This window comes from Oncorhynchus tshawytscha, linkage group LG21 (assembly GCF_018296145.1).
Source record: "Oncorhynchus tshawytscha isolate Ot180627B linkage group LG21, Otsh_v2.0, whole genome shotgun sequence".
NCBI lineage: Eukaryota > Metazoa > Chordata > Actinopteri > Salmoniformes > Salmonidae > Oncorhynchus > Oncorhynchus tshawytscha.
The window spans coordinates 58,777-73,699 of record NC_056449.1 but is presented as its reverse complement, the minus strand read 5'-3'; the positions used below and the strand labels follow the sequence as shown (position 1 = coordinate 73,699).

At 39.9% G+C, this 14,923-nt stretch overlaps 1 protein-coding gene and 1 long non-coding RNA gene across 4 annotated transcripts; one reads left to right on the top strand and one right to left on the bottom strand.

The window, feature by feature from the left end:
* Nucleotides 1-3,559: 3,559 nt before the first annotated feature.
* Nucleotides 3,560-10,375, top strand: LOC112220720 (protein atonal homolog 8). The gene is made up of 3 exons (XM_024382577.2): nucleotides 3,560-4,660; nucleotides 5,926-6,117; nucleotides 9,418-10,375. Exons 1-3 carry the CDS (start codon nucleotides 3,983-3,985, stop codon nucleotides 9,421-9,423), a joined length of 876 nt encoding a protein of 291 aa, XP_024238345.1. The 5' UTR covers nucleotides 3,560-3,982; the 3' UTR covers nucleotides 9,424-10,375.
* Nucleotides 6,006-13,801, bottom strand: LOC112220721. 3 transcript variants are annotated; one of them, XR_002948904.2, is made up of 4 exons: nucleotides 13,715-13,801; nucleotides 13,094-13,343; nucleotides 12,842-12,998; nucleotides 6,006-6,128 (listed from the first exon to the last, which is right to left on the bottom strand). It is a non-coding gene; the product is annotated as an uncharacterized LOC112220721 (long non-coding RNA). The 3 variants fall into 3 exon arrangements; XR_002948905.2 differs by having other exon boundaries at nucleotides 13,162-13,343; XR_006079510.1 differs by lacking the exon at nucleotides 6,006-6,128 and adding an exon at nucleotides 8,110-8,536 and having other exon boundaries at nucleotides 13,162-13,343.
* Between the last annotated feature and the right edge of the window lie 1,122 nt (nucleotides 13,802-14,923).

Below are 14,923 nucleotides of genomic sequence, written 5' to 3'. Positions count from 1 at the left end.
GGGGTGGTTAGAACATTGAAGTGGGTCTAGGGTACAGGTACAATGGTGCACATCTTGAAGCAAGTGGGGACAGCAGACTGGGATAGGGAGAGATTGAATATGCCTGTAAACACTCCAGCCAGCTGGTCTGCGCATGCTCTGAGGACGCAGCTAGGGATGCCGTCTGGGCCGTCAGCCTTGCGAAGGTTAACACTCTTAAATGTCTTACTCACGTCGGCCACAGAGAAGGGGAGCCCACAGTCCTTGGTAGTGGGCAGTGTCGGTGGCACAGTGTTGTCCTCATAGCCGGCAAAGAAGGTGTTTAGCTTGTCCAGAAGCAAGACGTCATTGTCCGTGACGTGGCTGATTTTCCCTTTGTAGTCTGTGATTTTCTGTAGACCCTGCCACATACGTCTCGAGCCTTTGAATTGCGACTCCACTTTGTTTCTGTTCTGATGTTTTGCTTGTTTGATTGCCTAAAGAGGGGAATAACTACACTGTTTCTATTCGGCCATATTCCCAGTCACCTTTTCATGGTTAAATGCGGTGGTTTGTGCTTTCAGTTTTGCACGAATGCTGCAATCTATCTACAGTTTCTGGTTTAGGTAGGTTTTAATAGTCACAGTGGGTACAACATCTCCTATACACTTCCTGATGCACTCAGTCCCGTATCCGTGTATTCTGCGATTTTATTCTCAGAGGCTTCCCAGAACATATCACAGTCCGCGTGATCAAAAACAATCTTGAAGCATGGATTCCGATTGGTTATACCAGCGTTGAATAGGCCTTAGCACGGGTACTTCCTGTTTGAGTTTCTGCATATAGGAAGGGAGGAGCAAAATGGAGTCGTGATCAGGGAGGGTGGGGGAGGGCCTTGTAGCATTTCGAAAAGGTGAGTAGCAGTGGTCCAATGTTTTTTTCAGTGTGAGTACTACAGTCAATGTATTGATAGAACTTTGGTATTGTTTTCCTCTAATTTTATTTGTTAAAATTCCCGTTTCCAGTTTGCATAAAGTCCAGTGTAGTTCTTTGAGGGCCGTCGTGGTATCGGCTTGAGCAGAAATATACACGGATGTGACTATAACCAAAGAGAATTCTCTTGGGAGGTAATACGGTCGGCATTTGATTGTGAGGTATTCCAGGTCAGGTGAGCAAAAGGACTTGAGTTTCTGTATGTTATCACAATCACACCATGAGTAGTTAATAATGAAACATACTGTACACCCACATTTTTTTCTTCCCAGAGAGTTATTACTTTATTCCTGTTTGCGCGATGTACTTTGAACCCAGCTGGCTGTATGGACGGGACAGTAAATCCCGATAGAGCCATGTTTCCATTAAACAGAGTATGTTATCAAGAATCTGATAAACTGCATGATCGCTACACAGGTGTCTCATGTTTTGAGTGAGCGTGCAATTGTCATGCTGCAGGAATGTCCACTAGAGGTAATGCCAGATAATTTAATGTACAGAATTGAATGTTCATTTCTCTAAAATAAGCCATCTCCAACATCGTTTTAGAGAATTTGGCAGTATGTCCAACTGGACAACCACAGACCATGTGTATGGCGTTGTGTGGGCAAGCGGTTTGCTGATGTCAACACGGTGGAGTTATGGTATGGGCAGGCAAAAACTACAGAAAATGAACACAATTGCATTTTATTGATGGCTATTTGATTGCACAAAAATACATTGATGAGTTCCTGAGGCCCATTGTGAGGCCCATTTTTTAAGGTATATGTGACCAACAGATGCATATCTGTATTCCCAGTCACGTGAAATCAATAGATTAGGGCCTAATTCATTTATTTCAATTGACTGATTTCCACATATGAACTGTAACTCAGTCAAATCTATGAAATTGTTGCATGTTGCCTTTATATTTTTGTTCAGCATATATGGGGCGGATGTGTACAATAGCGGTTTGAACAGTAGTCCTACAAATTTGCCCTAAGAATCCTCACTAATCCTGGACCTGTGATTACAATGGTCCAGTCCTCGTGAACCATGTGTGCCAGGCTCCAGGTTTAAACGGCTATGGTCTGCATTCCATAATGCTCCAAATTATTCCAAATTATTGCACAACTTGTAATACTGTAAGCCGAATACGATTCACTATTGCAAGTGATCCTAAGGACCAACCACATGAACGTGACAGAAGGAAGGTAAAACTAACGATGTAATGGAATTATGCTAAATATAAGGAAGCTAATACTAAAGTCAGTGCAGTTGTAAAAGGTATGTGGGCATAACTGAAAGTGGCTACTGGCTGCCAGTAGTGGCATATAATTAAAACATTCTTGAAATGATAAATCAACCCGGTAAATCAACCACTATACTGTCACTATACCCCAATGAATAGCGGATGAATATCAATTTTTTCTCATGCCTGAATTCAAGGTACATTCAAGGTACAAATACATGTAAAGAGAAAAGTGCATAAAAGGGAATTATGTTCCATTTACGAGCGCGTAACTTGGGTCAGAATCGGACTACAATAGTCCAATTATTGGCTAATGCAGTGTAATGCAACAAAGTAACAGTTGAAATTGGTTGGAAAGAGGAAATAGGACAAAACAAAACAGATATGCCTCCAAATGAGTATGGTGAAAACTAAATTTTAACTAAGACCCTTACCGAAAAGCTATAAATTACCTCACCAGAGCAGCACGGCAACAGTGCCAGCTGGAAAGATTTACTCTTGAGGCCTGGTGGTGGGCTAGCATCAGCCAGGGCAGAGTACATGCCAGAGCAATTTAATATCAGGAGGAAGAAGCAGGTCGCTGAGTGGCTGGCACTCTGCCCAGGAACAACTGGAGGCCTTTGTGTTTAAAAAAGAAAGAGCTAAAGCCAAAGCTTGTTTGGATCTCTCCACTCAAGAAAATTGTTCTGACATTAGGGCTGGTCACTGACGCTAAAAAGTTGTATGACATACAGTAGTTTGGTCCTTTATCTCTATCACATGACATACAGTAGTTTGGTCCTTTATCACATGAAAGGCTTCCTATTTGTTTTGTGTGTACAAAATATTTGTTTGTCTTCTGCATGTGTACCAACCAAATGAACTATTTCATAATACCTTCAACTATTTACATATTCACATTTTAGTCAGAAAGGGCCTTCATGCACACACACACAGAAAGTGAGAGAGAGAGAGAGAGAGAGAGAGAGAGGGAGAGAGAGAGAGAGATTCTGCAGTAGGTGGCAGCATTGTACTAACTTCTTCCAGTGCTTCAATAGATCTGAGGACTGTTCCCTCTATTAGTCTGCCATGTTCCAGTAGGTGTCACAGTATGTATGAAAAACATTATTTTCTATAAACAGACGCATCAAAAAGTATACTCTATCACTGTTACCATGTGCACTATAGTGGTTTTATTTAAGTTTTGAATGCTCAATAAAGACCCCCCAAAAACTCTTTACCCCAGCTCTCATGTATATCCTATGTAAAATGTATTTGCAATGCATACAGATTGTGATATAAAAACGTGTACAGCATTTATGACGATAACTATTGCCATTATAATTGTCCTGTAGGCCGGTCCACAAAAGTCACCGTAGGGGTTAATCTGTTCTTACGCACCGCAAGAAGGATTTTGGGCGGTCTCTCGCTGTAGGCGGCGTGGCGATTTATCTCACCGACAGGGGCTTATATGTAAACTGAGGCTAAACAAATACAGATGAACCTCAGAGCACATTCACAAAAAATACTGGCAATTTTGGATGGTTCAGAAGATGCTCGGAATCCACGGGAGCAACACGCGCCTGCACATGCAGTCTATTCTTGTTGTTATATATAGGCCTCGTAAGCTTGTTGAAGCATATCTATCATTAGAATCAGGGTGCTGCATTGCAAAGGGACCTATCCGACTTTGTTATATTGATTCAATTACAATAGAATATTATTATTGTACTGTTGCGCAATATTACTACCTACATATTTCGTTTATAAGGCAGTGGCACTGTTGGTTTTCAATTGTGCACAGTGCGTATTTGTGTTGAAATGAGGAATCCACATCTACTCAGCGATGGCTGGAAAACAATCAATGCAAAGGATGCAACTGGGAATAAAAAGTTTAAACGAAAAGGTCGGGACCCAAAACGTGTCACCAGTGAAGAAGTCCAAAGTTTCGCGGATGATTTAAGAGTGGAAGACGACTCTATGGTGGAACTGATGGAAGATACATGTAGAAACCGTGTCCAAAAAAGACTGCAGGACACTGGTACAGTTTTATCTGTGGAGAAATCGATCATTTCGTCTGATAACCCGAATATTGCTATTGACATGAGGATAAATGCTTTACCATCTACAGTTACTGGGACGCTCCCATCACAGTCGCAGCCTTTATCCGAGTCAACATCAACAAGCAGAGACTCCTTTCACAGCACATTCCCACAGGTTACAAGTTATGACCATCAACAGTCATTTGTGTCTGATCACACATTACAGTCCCGGGTCGTCCAGTGCCAGCGCTCCGAGAGGTCCCTCTCCTCAGCTTCTCAGGCGTCCTACATCAATAGCAGCGACCTAATGGAATCGCCAAGGAAACGGCTGGGAGAAACGTCTGGCGTCATCACTGAGATCAGAGCCGTTCAGCAGACACGGAGGCTACTGGCTAATGCCAGAGAGAGGACCCGGGTGCATACCATCAGTGCAGCCTTTGAGGCGCTGAGAAAGCAGGTATTTCCACTGAATTCACTAAACACACAATGAGGCCTCTTGTACAGAATGTTATGTTTATGCTGAACTCAGAGTAAGTTGTTGCACTTAAATTCCCATTTCAGTGTGTCAACTGTATGGAGTTATGTGCATTATGAAAATGATGGGGAATTTCACTATACAATAGACCTACTTGAGTACTAACTATATGGCCCCTTTTATAGATAGTTTATTAAATGAATTTCAGTGTAGATAATGCACAGTTTGTTCGGCCACATTAAAGATATGAGAATGAACAGTACAAAATCTTTAAGACATCAGTCCAAACAATTGAAATGTCACCTCTCACAATGGCAGAAACAAGATGTCAAATGCATAGGAAACAGGGAACAAGTTTCTTAATGACAAAGGAAACCTCTTCACACTCCAATAGGCCTGATACAGCATGTATGTGTACTATGAACTATCAATGTCAACTAAAACAAATAACTTTTACGTTTACCAAATCCAACATGAAATATCTATCCCTTTGAAAACAAAAAACAGGGACATTTTCGCTGTGAACCCTTTTACTGTGTCATGTCATCACCAGCTGCTTTGGCACTTAGAAAGACATGGTGGAAAACTGTCACGTGACACCAACTGACACCAACAACAGTAACTAAAGAGCATATACAGTAGCCTAACTAAAAATCTCCTAAACTTGGCCGTACCATCCGCTCATATCAGTATATGATATACCATGAGTGTACGAAACTTTAGGAACACCGGTCCTTTCCATGACATAGACTGACCAGGTGAAGCTATGATCCCTTATTGATGTCACTTGTTAAATCCACTTCAATCAGTGTAGATGAAGGGAAGGAGACAGGTTAAAGAGTCATGTTTAAGCCTTGAGACAATTGAGACATGGATTGTGTATGTGTGCCATTTAGAGTGAATGGGCAAGACAAAATATTGAAAGTACCTTTGAATGGGGTATGGTAGTAGGTGCCAGGTGCACTGGCTTGAGTGTGTCAACAACTGCTACGCTGCTGGGTTTTTCACACCACCCAAAGGATATCCAGCCAACTTGACACAACTGTGGGAAATATTGGAGTCAACATGGGCAAGCAACTCTGTAGAACACATTTGACACTTTGTAGAGTCCATGGCCTGACAAATTTACGCTGTTCTGAGGGCAAAAGAGGGGGTTGGGGGGATGCAACTTAATATGCGGAAGGTGTTCCAAATGTTTTGTACACTCTGTGTATGACCAAACCTAACCAAATTGTAACCCTATACAGGTGCCCTGCTACTCCTATGGACAGAAGTTGTCAAAGCTGGCTATATTAAGAATCGCCTGCAACTACATCCTGTCGCTGGCTCAGCTTGCAGACCTGGACTACACCCCAGATAACGGCAACATGAGCTTCAGAGAGTGTGTGGAGCAGTGCACCCGCACCCTGCAGGCCGAGGGACGCTCCAAGAAGAGAAAGGTAAATTGGATCTAGGGAAGAGAAGAGAAGGGAAGGCAAGATTCAGTATTTAGGATTTTGTCTAATGACAGTCTGGCCTGGGATGTTACCCTGTGCATAAAAGTCTGGCCTGGGATTTTACCCTGTGCATAAAAGTCTGGCCTGGGATTTTACCCTGTGCATAAAAGTCTGGCCTGGGATGTTACCCTGTGCATAAAAGTCTGGCCTGGGATGTTACCCTGTGCATAAAAGTCTGGCCTGGGATTTTACCCTGTGCATAAACATCTGGCCTGGGATTTTACCCTGTGCATAAACGTCTGGCCTGGGATTTTACCCTGTGCATAAACGTCTGGCCTGGGATTTTACCCTGTGCATAAAAGTCTGGCCTGGGATTTTACCCTGTGCATAAACGTCTGGCCTGGGATTTTACCCTGTGCATAAACGTCTGGCCTGGGATTTTACCCTGTGCATAAAAGTCTGGCCTGGGATTTTACCCTGTGCATAAAAGTCTGGCCTGGGATTTTACCCTGTGCATAAACGTCTGGCCTGGGATTTTACCCTGTGCTTGTGTTCTTTGGCTGAAGGCCACATGCAGCAATGACAAGATGGGTTGAGACATTGACATGGAAATGGACTCCTGTACGTGGAAAGTACTCAAGCACACAGATGGAGACATTGCTGAGGTATTGTAATAAGTTTGCTATAAAGTTCAAGGCCATCAAAAACAGAGCAGGGACTCTGAAGCATTAGTAGTTACAGAGAGGTAATGGAAAGCCAAGTCAAAGCTAGCTTCTAATTCAAACATGTTTTTGACAATATAGCATATCAATAAGCTTGAAACATAAACTGTGCTTATGGCTAAACAAAGCCATTGATAAATAGCAACAGGTGACCATACAAGACCAATAAAATAATTGGTCATGGATATTTAACTTTCAAATAAAGCTAATTGAATAGAGCTTTTCTTTCCTTTCTTTCTACTAGTTAAACACCTCTCCTCCTTCACTGTCATGTTATTTCCTAACAAAACTATATGACGTGTTTGAATGACTGGTGAATTGATGATATCACAGCAGTGAAAACTTCCCTTTTACTGATCAGGAAGCGGCAAAGATAATTTGATGGTTCGGGGGGAAAACATGGGGCAGTGCGACAGACAGAGGGATGGTAATTCTAATGATAATGATAACAAAAGAGGAAAGAATACACTCTCACCAATTAAGAGAGGCATTCCTTTGCCTAATAGGGATCCCATTAAATTAAATCATCATCAACTCGTGTTTGAAAGAGAACTGGGTGTTCCGCCAGTTTTTTGTCCAGAACAGGAGAAAAAGTGCCCCGGGTGAATAAAAGAGGTGATTGATGCCTTTGTGTGCAGTTTTATGACACTGGGAGTCATGTAAACTGAGGCTGAACTTCCTCCAGCCCTCTCCTGGATCCACACATCTGCATGGCCTCTCTATAAATCAACAGGGTTTTTAATGCCCAGATGAGATCCAAGCATGGAGAACGTTAATTTACACATTAATTAAGGTTTTAACACTGTTCTATCGATTACTCCCCCAGTTCCTCATCTGTCCCGTCAGAGTGACAGAGGAGAAGACTATCTCTCGTTTATTCTCTAGATCACCCTCTCATTCGCTTTCCCCCATTTTCTTTCTTGGTGAAACAACATTATAATTTAATCTAAGTTTCAAAACTCACTGTTAGTCATTTAATCATATCTGGAAAGTAAATGCCCAAACGTATTTAATAAAATAAAAAAAATGATGTCATTTGGGTAAATTTCACAGAGATGATTCCAGCTGCTCTTCATCTATTTCCAAAACTCATAACATAACATAACACAATTGTTTTCAAATAGGTTGATTACCCCTGACTATTCATTAAAGTACTGAATAAATAAATACAGTAACTTAAAAAAAACTATAAACAAGTTGTATTTCATATACATTACATACATATTTTGTAAACCACAAATTACAACTTCAAACTTTTTTTTTACATCCCCTGTAAACCGGTTGTTGAAAATATTTGAAAACTTTTCTTAATAAAGAAAATAATAATACAATGAGGAATTAGGTGTTTGTTCATAGATTACATATCCTACATAGTTACATGCACATAACTTTTCCCTGCACTCCTAGTGCTCGGCTCTCTCTAGCTCTCTCTCCCTCACTGTGAGCTAATGTGTTTCCTTAGCATAAGAGCATTCACAAGGAAACAAGCTGAGCTGCTTTTTTTCCCCTGTCAGTCCCAGACACCAGATGTTCGTAACTCTAGTTGGGAAGTCCTGCTGGCGCCACTCAGGGCAGAGGGCAGGGTGAAGGCACGCGAGCTGAAGCCCAGAGAACTCACTCTCTGCAGGAATTGGCACATTCCCCAGCACAGTGCTGGCACATTCCCCAGCTCTCCCCTGGCCATCTGTTCCAAAAAAACACTTTGAAAAAAAAAAAAAAACACACTGATCATCACTCTCTCAGGATACAGCACTGAGCAGCAGCTGTTACAAGAGAGAGAGAGAGGGGGGGGGGTAGCTGTGTAAGAAAGAAATCCCTTTGTCAGAGAGAGCCAGTGAGTCTGAGGGGAAACTTCAGGGGGGAAAAGGTTTTTTTCAATGCATACTGATTTAAGTCATTTAGAGCTGAGTCCTGCACTCATTTAAAGCCCTGAACTCTGCTCTGAATTCACTTATTGTCTACTCAATGGAACTTTTTCCCAATAAAATGTCAAATCTAGCATGTAAATAATACTTATATGTGTAATGTTTTAAACATCATGTTAATCAAATCAAAGATGTATGGATATTCACATGTAAAATGAAATACTTATTGTTAGAAGTATTTGGAAAACAAATGCATGGAAATAGAATCATAAACACCAAACAGTATACTGTAAATAATTTAGTACAACAAACAAACTAACACCATTAAGTCTTAAACAAATGTACAAATTCTCTGGCATGTGTCGTTGCCCTCAATAAGGAGGTAAAATGGGGAAAGAAGAATCTGTCTCTTTATAGAAACACAATAAGGAAAATGTTTTGGTTGGTTTGCATCCAACGCTAAAGAGAGGGCCAAAGAATTTGGTTTTGTCCCACTCAATTCTACTCTGCATCTGATCTGACAAAGCAGTTATTTTCCTGGAATGGTTTATATTTTTCTACCCCATGTACTTACAACTCGGGCACCTATGAGGTCACTGGATATGCATGCAAGCTTTATTTTTACAGTTCTATTTGTACACATCCCAGCACCTCTTGATATGCACCCACAGGAGATTGTTTTCACATCTTGATACATGCTTTTATGTCTTTTGCAGGACTAAAATCAGTGGCGTGAACCAGACTTCTTATAAACAAGGCCCTTGAAATAAAGCAGCTCTTCACACCTCTTCTTGAGGTTCTTCAAGGCCCCTCCTGGGAGGGGACTACAAAAGCAGGCACTTAGACATATGATGGACCTAATTTCATAGGCCTACTTGATACCTTTTGAGCTAGCAGGCATATCAACAATCACCAGTTATGGATATCTTTCTGCCTGTCATGTGTTGGAATGAACAGTTGAAAGTGTGGAGACAGCATTGGATGTTCTTTATGCAAACATGCAAGCATATGCCTGGTGGATGATGTCAGATTGTTTAATCACACGACAATGACATTTTAGTCCTTTAGCAGATGCTCTTATCTTGAGCATCTTACAATAGTGATCGCGTACAATTTTCATCCTTTTTTGTTTTCTGTACTGGTCCTCCATGGGAATTGAACCCACAACCCAAGTGCCATGCTTTACCAACTGAGCCACACAGGACAAACTGAAGGCAGAGACAGCAGTGATTATAAGAGTTCATAACTGAAATTATAACATTTGTATTCAACTATAAATCCCAATGCCTTTTCAATGATGTACACGTTGTTTTCTTGACAGTATGATTTGTTATTCCTGGACAATGGAAACTAACTATTGAAAGCGCTCATACATATATATGACTAGAACGTAACGTGAAATAATATGACATACAGTAATGGTATTTTATTCGGCAACTGTTTTCATGTGTTGAAGAATGAATGAAGTAAAATGGGTTATTCTCTGCTACCTGTGCTCAGTATTTAACAACATCCCATATTGATACATTTAAAAGTGACCTCCCTTTCCTTTTCAGCATGAACATTCTCTGACTGTTGTTCTGTGCTCATCAAGCACTTTCTAACCAGATATAAAGAAACTGTTGTTCATGTATTTGAATGGATATTCATGATCATTAAACACCTTTAAATTACTATCTCATGTACTGCTAACCTCATACACTACACCTTCAAACAGGTTATTGCAGCTGTAGAGAGAGAATCTATGAAATTTTCCTTACAAAGTTGTAATTATGAATATGAATAACACATGATGCAAAGTAATTTAATTTTCCATCTAAAGCTACCTCGTGTGTGTGTTTAAATCTTGTGTGATATTATGTGCTCACACTTCATCATAGACTACAATACGTCTCTTTCAGGCAAGAGTCATAGAAAGGACATCCCAAAAGGACTTGTCAACGTCACCACTGTTGGTGGCCCCCAAGATCAGTATTTTCCAGAACTGAAGTCCATTTAATAGAATTTGGAGACTGGTTGAAAAATATGTTATAATTATTTAGAGGGTATTGCATCCAACGGTTCTTCAAAGGTCAACAGAGATTGAATAATGTTGTTCTGCCTTAAATTAACTTTTGCCTTTTCAAATAATTACTACAAGTTCAAACTTTTCAAATACTCACTTTTCTAAAAGGCTACAAAAGTCACATGGATTTAAAAACAAATGAATTCCAATAAATGACATTCATTGTCATGTAATAAAGGGCATTTGTATTAAAGAAAATAAGTACTTTACTTTCACTTCTCATGCCGAGAGGAGAATTTCAACTAATAGTAGACCTTGTATATTTAGTCTCCAACACCATTTGCAACAGGACAATCTGGTTCTTAAAGTATTTAGCTGAGCGCACTGTCAGTAAGAGCAATCTGTTTTCTTCTAGCGCCGCTAAGCTTTCGAAGCTGGAACCCATTCAGGCTTTTACAGTCCTTCAAATTGGGGCTGGAGCCGGAGAGGAAACACTAGTATCCTGTATATATAACTTCTGTCTGTCTGGGAAAAAAAAAGACAGAGCAAATGGAAAGCAAGCTGTGGCTGCCAGGAATCAATCTCATCTTAAGCCGTTAGATTGAAAGAAGGTAGTGAAAATATAAAAATCGAGTTATTTGAATTGTTGAAAGTTTTTTTGATGTAGTGTAGATTTTATTCCTTACATTACCGATGTTCAGTTTTAAAGAACTTTTAACATATTATGCTCTCTTTTGAAAGTCTACAAGGTGAACTACAATAATAAAAATGACTGAATATTCGCATCATGATAAAGAGAACATTATGTATGAATTAAAGAGGGGGGGGGGGATATGTTTACTTGTTTTGGGTCCTAAGGAAAACTTGACCTAGGCTAAGATCCAACACCCACAATTCAATTCTAATCTTAACCATTACACTTTAAAACTAACCCTGCACTGGAAAATGGGGTGATAAAAACATGTTTTTGAAGCCCATGCATCTAGATGGATCTAGACTTTAGTATTTCCCACTCCATCTATAGGAAGAATAGCATTACTGCAGCAGGAGATTGAACTACTCTGGTCTTCTACAGAGGCACATTAAAAGGGTTCTGATATGTTCCATGACACAACCCCCCAAAAAACAGCTCAAACAATGTCAGTCTCTTTTCTTTACTGACAACCAGGCCAATTATGGTGATATTAAAAAAGAAAAAACATAAACAAAAAAATAAGTGATGACAAAACAACCAAGACATCAGACATCTATTGTGGAAGAACGGAACATTAAACTTCATATCAAATCCATAAAAATATAAACATCTGTTAGTGAATCTGTTCATACTACAAGAGACCTAAAAATATTTATGGGAACTATTTTTTGCTTTATGCTACCATTTACTCTGATGAATTGTCAATAAGCTCTTTATATATATTATTTTTTTTAAATTACATTTTAGCAGCAATTATACTTCAGGTATAGAGGGAATTGTAAATGGAAGTACTGGTACAGTACTTAAGCCTGTTGTTTCAGCTGAGCAGCAAAGTGTGCAGCTTCCTTGTTTTCCATTATGTTGCCCACATCTAGCCCATGCAAATGCCACATTTGCATGCATCAAGTCATAGAAGAGTTTGCAGTCCAGTCAGAAAACGTATTGACACATTTTTGATGCCCACAAAGGGAACAATAACATCTGTCAATATTGAGTTTAAGTCTGCCATCCCCTGGAAATAGGCAAGATAAAGGAAAGATAAACAATTTACCAACTGTATAAGGGCACAGGGCAAGACCCAGAAGCAGACACAGGAGGACTATCAAAAGAGAGATACGAAACGGCATGCGCACAGAAAACCACACTGGTTGACTTGATAAGACAAGACAAACTGGCAACAGACAACCAGGGAACACCGGAATAAATACCCAGGGACTAATGGTGAAAACAGGTGACACCTGGAGGTGGGTTGAGACAATCGCAAAGACAGGTGAAACAGATCAGGGTGTGACAAACTGGTATGATTATGTGCATTCCAACTCGTGGAGCACCTTTATCATTCTCCCTTTTATATCAGCGAAGTTAGGGCATAAAAATGTTTTGTAAGTCTGCTGTGTGATGATGTTATGTGTGCTGTGTAATTGGTGAAAGGTTGTCTGACCTGGTTCCAGCCCTAGAGACGTCCAACAGTTCCATCGCCATCTGTCTGATGATCTCCAGATTCAAGATCCGAAACTTTGATCAGTCTACTGGTATCCTTTTCCTCTGGCACCTTCTGCCAGGAAAACAGCCAGTCCCAAAGTGACTGAAACAAAAAACTAATCTGATGTTAGGCAAAGAAGCTGACAGGGTCATTTTTTATTTCAAATCACTAAGTCATGTCTGAGCTCTTTACAAATTCAACAACCATTACCAGATTCAATTCTGTGTCTTCACATTAATATTTTGTTCATGTTTCTGGTGGTGGTCTTTGCAACTCACTACTCTCTGTCTGTTGATCATTGCTCTGATCCACTTGAAGTCTCAGCCTTGTAGACCACTGCCGCAAACTGCAACTCAGGGTCAACAAACTCCCAGAACTTGGGGCATCCCTCCGGGTAACTCATCCGGATGGAGGTCCGGTTCCCCATGTCTTTACTGTTGTTCCGTAAAGGACCACTAGCCTGTGGAGCAATGAACACTGTCAACATGAGGGTGACACAGATCCACTCATGTAACGATTCACTCTTTGGATGAATCAGCAATCACTTACAATTAGAGTATATAACAATTATACACTTCTTACTTAGGAATTTAAGCAAATCGAATTGTATTCGTCACATGCTTTGTAGACAACAGGTGTTGGTCTAACAGTGAAACACTTACTTACTTACTTCCTAACAATGCAGAGAGAAATAAAATAGAGAAATAATAGAAAGTAAAACACGTTAAAAAAACTAAAGTAATAATAGATACACAATAAGAAACGATAACTTGGTTATTTGCAAAGTGTACCAGTACCGAGTCGAGGTAATTGAGGTAGATATGTACATACCAGCCTTCCTGATTTAACTTTCGTAAACAACTGTACATAACCCTTTCCTGTCGTCTACAATGCAATGCTCCGGAAGGAGATTCTGGAAGGCTCCGGAAGGTGCCTTCAGAAAGTATTCATACCCCTTGACATTTTCCACATTTTGTTGTGTTACAGCCTGAATTTAAATGGGTTAAATGTAGATTTTTTTTAATCACTGGCCTACACACAATACCCCATAATGTCAAAGTGGAATTATGTTTTTCAAATGTTGTACTAATTCATTAAAAATGAAAAGCTGAAACGTCTATAGTCAATATGTATTCAACCCTTTTTATAGCAAGCCTAAATAGGTTCAGAAGTAGAAATGTGATTAACAAGTCACATGATAAGTTGTATGGACTCTGTGTGCAATAATAGTGTTTAACATGATTTGTTAATGACTACCTCATCTCTGTACCTCACAATTATCTGTAAGGTCCCTCAGTCGAACAATGAATTTTAAACACAGATTCAACCAAAGACCAGGGACTTACCCAGAATCAATCAATCAAATGTATTTATAAAGTCCTTCTTACATCAGCTGATCACAAAGTGCTGTACAGAAACCAAGCCTAAAACCCCAAACAGCAAGCAATGCAGGTGAAGAAGCATGGTGGCTAGGAAAAACTCCCTAGAAAGGCCGGAACCTAGGAAGAAACCTAGAGAGGAACCAGGCTATGAGGGGTGGCCAGTCCTCTTCTGGCTGTGCCGGGTGGAGATTATAACAGAACATGGCCAACATGGCCAGAAAGACTCACAGCTGTAATTGCTGCCAAAGGTACTTCTACAAAGTATTGTCTCAGGTGTGTGAATACTTATGTATACTACTGCATTTCATTTTCAATAAATTAGAAAAAATGTGTAAACACATGTTTTGACTTTCTCATTGTAGATGGGTGAGAAAAAAAAAGTTTCTATTTTGAATTCAAGTCAATCGGTATGAATACTTTCAGAAGGCATTGTAACTAAAATGCTTTGTCTGAGATGATGTCTGGCCGATAAGATCACTTATTAATATTATAGGAAGAGAACCATACACCTAAAAAAAAAAGTCTAAAGTTCGAGGCGATATATTGTTATTTTTAAACAAAACAGGTAGCTAGTTGGCTAACATTAGCTAGCTAACAAGCTTTTTATCACATTATCACTAATTAGCTAAAGTTGGATTCTTAGTAATGCTGGCTTCAA